At 32.9% G+C, this 11,705-nt stretch overlaps 1 protein-coding gene across 2 annotated transcripts; it reads left to right on the top strand.

The window, feature by feature from the left end:
• Window positions 1-2,669: 2,669 nt before the first annotated feature.
• LOC18104911 (probable protein phosphatase 2C 12) lies at window positions 2,670-7,519 on the top strand. 2 transcript variants are annotated; one of them, XM_006374897.3, is made up of 10 exons: window positions 2,670-2,837; window positions 3,012-3,329; window positions 3,455-3,626; window positions 4,537-4,690; window positions 4,770-4,833; window positions 5,180-5,287; window positions 5,921-6,046; window positions 6,199-6,434; window positions 6,595-6,797; window positions 6,888-7,519. In XM_006374897.3, exons 2-10 carry the CDS (start codon window positions 3,129-3,131, stop codon window positions 6,911-6,913), a joined length of 1,290 nt encoding a protein of 429 aa, XP_006374959.1. In that variant the 5' UTR covers window positions 2,670-2,837; window positions 3,012-3,128; the 3' UTR covers window positions 6,914-7,519. The 2 variants fall into 2 exon arrangements, with proteins under 2 accessions (XP_006374959.1, XP_024441169.1); XM_024585401.2 differs by lacking the exon at window positions 5,180-5,287.
• Window positions 7,520-11,705: the final 4,186 nt, after the last annotated feature.

The raw sequence follows: 11,705 nt of genomic DNA, 5'->3' as shown, positions 1-11,705 counted from the left end.
GTATTTGATATGTGGGGTGCATTGACTCCACTATCATGGCCGATGAGCTGTAAGGGTATGAACTCTGAACTATGTAGTTGTCGACAGGAACACTGCTTGGCAAGCTGGACCCCCCTGTCCAGCTACCATTCTTGCTGTGCAAAATAAATTGAACATGCTTTTAATCAGCTTGTCAACACCAAAATTTGAGGAACAAAGAAAATGCGTGTTCTGCACTGTCTCATTTTATTCTCTAAAGCTACACTATAATATTATAGCTATTCAAATCGGCTTATTCTAGTTCGATGGGTGACTCGTAATCCCAAATCTGGTTCAAGTTAAATTTTATTTTAAATTATCTTGAACATTAATCTAGTAGTATTCAATATATACTGTTGTTAGTAGTTTATCAAGAATCTATTTAGTTTGGGATTTAAATTATGATTTATATTAAAAAAATATTTTTTAATGTTTTTTATGCGAGAAATAATTTGGAACATATTGAAATGCAATGCTAAATAAATACTTTGTTTGGTCGTGCGACCAATGCACCATATTATCAAGTGATCACTAAGCTCTCCCAATGTTTTGTTGTTAGAGACTGTTTATTTTTTTGAAATTATATTTGATTGTGTTTTAAAAATGTATTTTGCTTGAAAAAATATTAAATTAATATTGTTTTTGAGTGTTTTATAATTTTTATATGGTGATGTTAAAAATAAAAAAAAAAAATTTAATATATTTTTTTAAAAAACACATTTAAGAAAATCTAACACCACCCAGCAAAAACACACATCAATTATTGATTTTATGCTTTGAAGCGGGTTGCTTGATTACAGGAAAAAAAAAGAGAGATAAACTGGCGCCGAGAATTCCGGGGTCTCCGAGTGGAAGTCAAAGGGTTAGGTTGCAAAGACAGAGAAAGACGAGGCTGCCCAGTCTCGTGGGTCCATTGGCTCCATGTCCACACAAGTAGAGAAAGACACTCTCCCAACTACGTGACATTAATGGAGTGTCATCGTCCTCCACCTTTATTTTAAAAAAAGAATACAATAAGTTTTAAGATTTAAAATTAATAGAGTCACACACGTAAACTCATCCAAATATTTATATTAATAAAAAATATATATATAATAAGTACTTACAAAATAATTAATTAACATCTTTCTTAAAAAATCTAAGTAATAAATAATTTTGTTTTCACATTTTTATCATTTCATTTCAAATTGAAGAATACATTAAATTCAATGATGATAAAAAAAAGCTTATGCGTTAATTATAGTTATTTTTTAAAATATAATTTTGTATAGATTTAATGTATTCAGAAGAATTAAATTACTCTTTAATTGTAATGTTCAAATTTGAAATTCAAGAAATAAAATATGTTCTTTAAATATATATAAAAAACCCTTTAAAGGAACACATAAATTTACTGGCTGTTAATTAATCCCAGAAAGTAAAAAGTAATTCAAAGGAATCTTCAATGTAAAAAAAAATGTTACTTACTGGCCCGTTAATTAATGGGAAATAAATAAATACTATAATGTCCTACTGGCAGTCAAGCATTTCTTGATTTTGTGTCTATTTTTTCTCTTGATTTTCTTGACCGGGTCCGTTTTGCGCGTTTTTTTTCCCTTGACCGGCTTCCAAATATAGAAATATAAACCAATCAACATCAATCGAAGCAACTTTGTCCTCGTATAGATCGGCTTAATCTTGATACAGGATCGATGCTCGGGAGAGTTGTGTAAATTATTTTTTAAAATTATTTTTATTTATAAATATATTAAAATAATATATTTTTTATTTTTAAAATTTATTTTTGAAACTGATATATTAAAAAAACCCGAAAACATAAAAAAATTATTTTAAAGAAAAAAAATTCAAGTTTTGATGTAAAGCAAGCTGAATTGCCTAGCCAAACACTTTTTTAATGTATTTATTGAAAATCAAGTGTTTGTTTGGTATCATGATCCCGATAATAATTTTTATAATTATAATTTTAAAAGATAAATTTAACAAGGATATAAATTATAGTTTTTTTTACAACTAAGATCTAAAAAGAAAGTTTTAAATGAGATTTATATAAAATTGTGATTGTGTATTAATCAACTAAATATCTGACTACATTATCAATTGGACCTTGAAATGAATATATTAAAGATAAAAGAAAAATGTTTATTATTTTGTTTTAAAATTATATAAATTTATTTTAGAATCATTTTAAAAACAAATTTATTTTATATTTATATCTTTATCCCTATAACAATTTTTTTTATCTTTTATTTCTATCACGGGACATCACATAAATAATGAAGACATTATGGTGAAAACTTGCTGATAAAAAAAAGCACAAATAAATATATATAAAAAATCTATTTATATGTGTTTTGAAAATAAGAAATAAATAATAAAAATATGTATTATATTTTCTATTCCGAAACAGTAACAAAAAAACTAACTAAACCTAATAAATAACTAAATTAATTAACATTAACATAACGAGACCCCACCTTATTTGTCCCATAGTGGGCAATCTTTACTCAATCAAAACGAATCCAACGGTCCTGATAGCGTCCATAAGCGCAAAGGGAGTGCTTCTGACTCACAAGCCGCACAAAAAACGGCTTTCTTTGTTGCGCCGAGCGGACCGAATGGCGATATTTGCCACGTCAGCAGAGAAAACAAAGCTCCTTTTGCGCGATGCTATATTGTTAATGAAACGATCTCTCTCTCTCCCTCCTTTCAACAATGGAATTTTTGCAGGTTGCTGGGATCCGCAAATCTCGATCACTGAAACGCCAACAGCAAAAACGACGATTTCTCTCTCATTCTCGCCGCTAGAAACTTCTTTCCTTGTAAATTTTCTCCTCTTTTCTCTTCTCCAATTTTTTATGTTAGTTTTTTCTTTATTTTGTAATAATTTTAATATCAATTTTTATTTTTTGTGGTTGTTGTCATTGTTGTTATTATTATTATTATTATTATTATTTTGATCCGATGATTAATGGTTAAACCTAAATTTGTAACAGAGTTATATGAAGAAATGAAGAAATAGAGATTCTGGCGGTGGTGGTGATTATTGCCGTTTGCGGTGGTGGTGATAGGGAAATTTAGCTGTGAGGGGGAGAGTATAAAATATAATAAGAATGATGGCTGCTACGAGGGAGCATCAAACGGTGCCGCTTTCGGTGCTGTTAAAGCGAGAATTGGCGAACGAGAGGGTAGAGAAGCCGGAGATTTTATACGGTCAGGCTAGTCAGAGCAAGAAAGGGGAGGATTTTACATTGTTAAAAACTGAATGCCAGAGAATCGTCGGTGACGGGATCACTACTTATTCTGTTTTTGGGGTAACGCCTTTGAATTTTGATGCTATCTAACAGATTATTGATCAGTTGAAGTCAAATTAGCTTAGATGATTGATGTTTTGATTAGTTTCGATAGGTTTCTTGTTAATATAAACCTTGTTTTGCAGTTATTTGATGGACATAACGGGTCTGCAGCAGCAATATACACTAAGGAGAATCTGCTCAATAACATTATAGCCGCCATGCCTCCGGATCTCAACAGAGATGAATGGGTAGCAGCATTGCCAAGAGCTTTAGTTGCAGGGTTCGTCAAAACTGATAAAGATTTTCAAGAGAGAGGTATGGTTTTTCTTAAAAAAAGTAGAATTTTATTTGAAATTGAAGGGGATTAATGTTATCTTGGTGTATAAACTCAAAGACCTTTACTCACAGCTTATGATCCGAAGACTTTCTTGAATTGGTCAGCATCCCCTTTAGCGTTTCCACTATTGTTCCGAAAGATGTTTACACCCTCATGTAAATTGCATCTTTGTTATTAATGGAGAGTGTACCTTACGCTTGTTGGGGACACTAATTTCCATTCATTTATTTGTTTTATGAGATTCAGAAATGGGGACGTTGTATTGATAGAAAGCACAAAGTACTATGATTTCCACACAATTCGCATATTCCCAAGAAATGTCTTGATGCCTCCAGGCTCACGAAGCATTTTACTTATTCATCATAACATCGTGCATCTACTGATGATAAATACATTACCGACTACAGTTAATGATTCATCAGGGTATTTCAAGGTGCTTCTGTTTCTTTACATGGAGGGCATAAAGTGATGTATGTTTCACATAAATTAGAAAATGGTTGATTTAACAGGATGTTTTACGAGACAGCATTTTTTTTTTAAATAATTGTTTAGACTTCTGTAATCGCTTCATGCATGGAATAAGTTCATGTTATTGATTTTGTTTTTTCTCACTCATTTGATTTGCAGGACGTAAGGTGCCACCTGAATATGATTGATAAACATAATTTTATCCTGTCCCTATAGTTTTACTACATGGACCAATCGATATGCATCTTTTGTCTTGGCCATACCATCCTGCATGGTTTAGCTGCACTACTTTTAGTGATTGGTTATATTTATTTGGTCATATCTTATCAGAAATTTATACCATTTTCTAAGTTCTGTGCTGTGAGCTTTATATGTGAATAATGTTTAGCATTCACAATTTTGGTGTTTTTGACTTTTCAGCTCGAACATCAGGAACAACTGTCACCTTTGCAATAATAGAAGGATTGTTCATAACTGTGGCATCTGTTGGTGATTCCCGTTGCATTCTTGAATCTGCTGAAGGTGATATCTATTACTTGTCAGCAGATCATAGACTCGAGTGCAATGAAGAGGAGTAAGTCAGATATATAGTGTCTCTATACCCATTTAACAGATCCTATTAATACCGAGGCCTTAAATTTTTAATTTAACAGGAGGGAGCGCATTACTGCAAGTGGGGGTGAGGTGGGACGGCTAAATACTGGTGGTGGTGCAGAGGTACTTTCCCTGTTTTAACATTTTTGTTCTTTTCAAATATCAAATTCTGTCCTTTTCATCAACTTCTCTGTTTTGGTGAAACCTAATACACTCAATGATATTCACCTTCAAGTTCATTGGTCTAAATTAGGACAGCTACCAGAACATGAAAATAAGCCTTTATTTAGCTTATGAATTTTTAAGTTTTCGTAAATAGAATTGTAAACAATGACAAGTTTGTGGAATAAATGGCTTGTATGATATTTTGAATGGTATCTTCTTATGATTGTATTCAATGGAAATTGTATCGAACTTTGATTTATGGATTGAAGTAGATTATATAACTTGGGTGGTAGTTGTATTTCAGATTGGCCCTTTGAGATGTTGGCCTGGTGGCTTATGTCTTTCACGATCCATCGGGGATGTGGATGTTGGCGAGTACATCGTTCCTGTTCCTTATGTGAAGCAAATTAAGGTTTGTTCTTGAGATGTAATATGTCTATTTTGATGGATATGTATTGATAGTTTTATTTGTATTGCTCGCATCCCACTGTGGGCTTTGAGTACTGTTGGTGAACTCCATGCTTGTCCTAGACACTACCTTTTTGTTTCCCATATTCTTGAACAGTGTTTATTCATTAATCTGATGAGTTTTATTTCTGCAATAAGTTAACAGCACTGATTTAATTGATAATTTGCTGTGAAATGGATACTGATTATAATCTCAATGTTTGTTTTATTATGGTTATTTCAAAACAAGTGGTGTTTATTATCTTTTATGCCACTTTATTCACGGTTCATACATCTCACATTTTATTTTGTGGGTCATAGTTCATCTTTTTGAGTCATGATTATTTTTCTCAACATAGCTTCCCCCTTGATTCCTCCAGAGAACAAAGGTTATATGGACTGAGGTCATATTGGCAACATCTTCCAAAATTATGTGGTCTGCTTGTAGCTTCTTGTGACATGATTTGTTGATTTGAACTTTGAAGTAACATTACCTCATCCTGCATGCTTTGCACATCGCTTGATTCATACTGAAACACTGTGTGCTGTTATTCGCTTCTTTACTCTTTAAAGAGCTTCAAATCTTTGTGATTTGTAGTTGTCTACTGCGGGTGGTAGGCTTGTTATCTCAAGTGATGGTGTCTGGGATGCTTTATCCGCAGAAGTGGCTCTTGATTGTTGCCGTGGGATGGCAGCAGAAACTGCAGCTGCACAAATTGTTAAGGTGTAGTGTTACGTTATTTTTTTTTCTTTTGTGGAAACACCACCTGAAATTGCCCCCGGTTTAATATCCTATGGCTTCCCTACAATGTCACATCATGTGACACCATCCAGGATAACCTGTACTTGGTCTTACTCTCTGCATTCCATTTGCAGGAAGCAGTGCAGGTGAAAGGACTTCGAGATGATACAACCTGCATTGTGATTGATATAGTACCACCAGAGAAACCAGCTGCCTCTTTGCCACAACCAAAAAAGCTTGGAAGAGGAGTGTTTAAGTCCATGTTTCGCAGAAAGTCCTCTGAATCTTCTTCTCAAATCGATAAAGAATATCTAGAACCAGATGTGGTTGAGGAACTATACGAGGAAGGATCAGCTATGCTTTCTGAGAGGTTTGTGCTGTGAAGATCATCATTGTTGGCTAATATTTGATAGTTTGCGTGACTGTGTTTGACACACCATCTGTTATGGGTGGTTTGGCTTCCTGTCTTTGAGGAACAGTCACACTGGTTTTTAGTGTTTTGACACAATGCATGTTTGTGTGTAATGCAGGTTAGATACGAAATACCCGCTTTGCAACATGTTTAAGCTGTTCATGTGTGCAGTATGTCAAGTAGAGATAAAACCTGACGAGGGTATTTCAGTACATGCCGGTTCATCTGATTTTGGAAAATTGCGTCCCTGGGATGGCCCTTTCCTTTGCTTAAGTTGCCAAGAGAAGAAAGAAGCAATGGAAGGGAAAAGACAATCAGGAGGTACAAACAACAACTCTCTATGGTTTTATCTCCCTCACCCAACTTTCATGTTGACTGATTTTATATTTTCATTTGTGTTCAATTTTACAGATAGGCATAGCAGTGATAGTGACTAGCCATACATCCTTGATTGTATTTGCCTTCGGCAAGCACTAACAATTGTTTCAGAGATCAAGACAAAATTGAAAGAACTTCCTCACAATATTTTGCTCGCTCAAACTTCTCATGGGTGTCTTGAGCATTTTGACTTGTTTGTGTTATGCTTAACGGATGCATTTGGCTCTATCCCAATTGCTTCTGAGCTCGAAGTTCGAAGATCAAATTAGAGCTGTTTGCTTTTTACGAATCTGTTTCTGACTTCAAAATAACAGTTGTGCTCACATACCAGCTTAAAGATCTCCCGAAGGCTTTGATAAACTTGTTGGTACCTGATACATGGCATCCTTTTCAGGATCATTTGTTTTTCTGTCTGAATCTGTTCCTTTGTGGTTCGTAGAGCTAACATCAAATGACAGTGTCCTTATGTAATATTGTTGTTGTTGTTATATAGAAAATTTGACGAAGTACTTGAGACAGATCCATTCCAGGTCAGGTAGAAGTTTGTGTGATTGGCTTGCTAGATGAATTTGTTCATGTAACATTAAACTGAACCTTCCCCGGTCAAGTAAGAAGATTAACTTTTAGAAATAGAAAACCAGCAATTAATTTATTTTCTTCAACAATTGTCTCTATTCTCCCAATCAGAGTCCACTTTTCGTCGGTGCTGTGTATGACCATGGAGACCGTATAACTTTATTTTTTCAGTTTTGCAACTTGGCCCTACTTGGTGAAGGCCCTCGAATTGTTGAATGTATCCAATGAATCATGTGCTAGCACCAAGCTTCTTCGAATTCTCGTTCTATGTTGCCGTTCCTTCTGTTTAAAGCTTGCTTTGGTTTGATGGGGGTCGCGCTCCACATCGTGGCTGTGGTGCTTGGAGTACTCGTAAATGGGACCATCTTTCAGCGGGACAACATGTGGACACTCTCTTGGCTGGAGGTTTGTGAGGTGAGTCAAATAACATGTGAACTCTCTGTTTCACCAATTAGGACATCTCTGTATTCTTCTCTTTGTTTCATCCTCCGATGCTTCCTTTGAGACTTTTCAAGATGGAAGCATATCCCAAGACATAGCTGTCAAGAATTTCATCTCAAACGTACTAATGATCTTCAAGAGTGAGGAATCCAAGTCTGCTCGGGGAAGATTTTCATCGGCTCAAGAGGCCTGGTGGTTGTGGTGGTGGTGAGGCCTTCTTCTGTCATCGACATTACATCCTATCTTGCTATTCTAGTTTGTGGGACCGTGAAGCGAAAAAGCAGTGATTAGTGTCCCTTTGCCCGTACGAAAAAGGAAGAGAAAAAAAATAATCGAAACGACTTTAGGAATCAAATAAATATCGTAAAGTCCAAACCTTTTTGTGCATTAAATTTCAATCGTCTTATTGGGCTATTACCTCCATCATTCAGAATAACTTACCACGTGTGTGTGCATGTGTGCTTGAAAGAGAGAGTTTTTGTCTGGTCATTGCTTTTCCTATGACTGCTTCTTTCTACTGAAAGAAAGAATAAGATATCGAGTGGCCAAAGGCAAAAGCAAGAAATAGAAAAAGTTTTTTCTGCACCGAAGGATCTTATGGAGTTCCGAGTGTGAAACTGAAATCTTTGTTTTATACCATGTCGTGTTTTTTTTTTCCTCTCATAATACTCTCTCACACACACATTTATATATAGAATATGATTTCGAGTGGTTAAGTGTTGGAGATGAGTCAGTCCACCAAAATAATGCCTGCATGATTGAGATGTTGACCTTAACTAAACGAACAAAATTCTCCTACTGGATTAGGACCACTTTGTACACGAGTGTGTGGGGTCTATCTTCATACCTAACTATGAACCTTTTATTTTTGTCTTTGAAAATGTTTACCGTCCTTTCATTTTATCACGGTCCGATCGATCTAAGGTTAGTGTCACTAATCACATGATTATCAAAAAGTTATTAAATCCGTCTCTATCAAAACATTATTTTTTTATTTTTTTTAAATAGCAAAATGAAATTGTTTTATAATTTTTTATAAAACAATTCAAACTAATCTTTGATTAAGTTCATCATATCGCATTCAAGTTGAATTTTTTACACTTTGGATTGGATCAAAATAAAATTGTTTTATAATATTTTATAAAAAATTTCAAACTAAATTTTGATTAAGTTGATTATATCACATTCAAGTTGAATTTTTCACACTTGACTTGGATCGACCAGTCCTATCAAACTAGATTTAATAAATATAATTTATCTATAAAAAGCTTCTGAATATTTTTGTTCTACGTCTTTGATCGGTGATGATGAGTAAATATATAAATCCCAACATTTGGTTTGCATGAGGTGATACGGTTGAAAGTTCATTCAAGGTGGGGTTGTCTTTCTCAGTTTGGACAAATCATACTCTTGCTTTGATGTGGAACCTGCATTGCTCAGTATCTTCTTGTAATTTGTAATATTCAAGCTCTCTCTTCCATAACATAAATAGTAAGATAATCAATATTTGGGTTTTTTTGACCTTTCCAACACAGCTTGACAAAAAATTTGAAAAACAGCACATGTTAGAAGATTATTTGAAAAATAACATAGTATGAATATAATTATGTATTTTTGTATATCAATTTCATATACAACTGCATGCTATTGAAAATAATAATTGTTTCAAAATTCATGTCTCATGTAAAATAATTAGTATGTATAAAAGTTAACCCAAAATTTTACAAGGATCTAATGGTCGAGAAAAAAAGAGTACATCAGTTAATATGGTAGGAGAGGAAAATTTTAAAAAAAAAAGAAAAAAAAAATGGATCACTGAGACTTTGTTTTCGACATACCACTTACCGTTATAAAGATCTTAAGAAGAAGATTTTAACCACATCTTAAAAGGTCACCAAATAAGGTTATAAGTGGTTAGAAGTTTTATTTGAGGCTAATTACAACATCGATTGGTGGTCTTTTAAAGTGTTGTTAAAATTATTTTGTCGAGATCTTTTTAACAGTATCATGTATGTTGAAAACGGAGTCCTTGTGTGTCATCGGTGACCCATTCTTTCTTTTCCTTCTTTTTCTTCCCTTATTTCTTTATACTGCCACAACAACTTATCTACTTTATATTTTTTGATCATTACATCTTAAATTTCATCTCTTGACTATTGAATTTTCATAAAATTATGAGTTGATTTTTGTACATATTAATTAATTTGTATAAGACATGAATTTTAAAACAATAATTATTCTAAAAAATGGTTGTTTACAAAAAAAAAAAATCAATATTCAAAAAATAATTGTATTCAAACTCTGTTATTTATCAAATATTTTTTAACCCGTCTCATTTTTCTAAAACTTTTACCATGGTGTTATCTTTCAAAAAAAAAAAAAAATTCTCAATGCTAATGATTCATCACGACAACTATTTCATCCTTTTCTTATAAATGTATCGATTTCGTGGGTAAGTTATTGAGTTTTTTCCTTTTCAATTTATTATAGAATTCTCATACTGGGTGTTGTTCTGCGTGCCATGACTAAATCCTTGTTTTCGTTTTATCTAAGATTTAAGTATATCACTAGAATTTGAATCGACGTGTTCATTAAACATTATCTTCAAATTCGTTTTCTAAATTTGAACTAAAAAATGATAATATAAACAGCAAACCCATTTTCCTGTCGAGTACAGAATTTAAACCTGACAATGCGAGAGACATGTATCGATACAGGTTGTCTTAATCATCAACTCAAGTGAGAGAAGGGAGTCAGGATTGATTTTAGGCTCGAGTCTTCCAGGATTGGCTTGAGGTTAATACAGACAATATTAGAGAAAGATAAGTAAGCCTAAAAGCTTAAAGCAGAAGGTCTTGACACGTTATATGTTGTCTTGAAATGGATTGTGATTTTCACCAAATTAGCAGGAGATCATAGCAAGAAAATTGAGGAAAATCCACATAGAAAGTAACAAAACATTGTTCCTATCTCATGACTTCTCGAGAAACCAGAAGAAACAAAGGTTTAATGATTAACTACATGACTTATCTTGTTTAAATTGATACTGCTCAAATTATAACTATTAATAGTCATAATATCGGAGAAAAAACGATATATATATATATATATATATATATATATATATATATATATATATATATATAAAAGGGAATTGAAAAGGAATAATTTTGAAAAAGAATAAAGATATTTTTATATTATTATTATTTTTTAATTGTGGATGTCCGGGTCATCTTACGCGTACTTCAACTAATTTTTCGGGATTCTAAAATTAACAACCAGGTAAATTTCTAGTGATTTTAAAGTTTGTAACACTCGAACTGGTAATCTATTAAGAGTAAATTCAGTACTTAATCAGTTGAAATACTTTTCTTCTTTTCTTTGATAATTTTATATTTTTAGGAAATCTAGATGTTGTTTTTTTATTTTTATTTTGTTAATACTGATAATTATAATTTAAATACCATGAAATTGTCTCGTACAGGCTGAAATTGACATGAAAGAAAATCTAGTAAGATTTTTCATTCCCCAGTATACTTGCGTGCAAAAAGATACTAAATAATACAGTAAGAACGAAGGAGAGAGGCATAGATGTGTTGTGTTAGTTATTCAAAGATTCCTCTCGAAACAGGTGCACATTAATCCCTGTGCATACGAGCATGACATCTCTCTCGAGTCTCCCTCCTCGACCTCTACATTATAATTCATCTCGTTGAGTTCTGTAATTATTAGAGTTTTGATATATTTTTTATATTTCATTCTCTTTTTTATATTTTTTCTTTCCTCTACTCTTGTTTTTTTATGTTATCTTATTTTTTTCTAGTCATTAAATTT

This window comes from Populus trichocarpa, chromosome 14, assembly GCF_000002775.5.
Source record: "Populus trichocarpa isolate Nisqually-1 chromosome 14, P.trichocarpa_v4.1, whole genome shotgun sequence".
NCBI lineage: Eukaryota > Viridiplantae > Streptophyta > Magnoliopsida > Malpighiales > Salicaceae > Populus > Populus trichocarpa.
The sequence above is the reverse complement of the archived record's forward strand: the minus strand, read 5'-3'. Positions and strand labels throughout refer to the sequence as shown.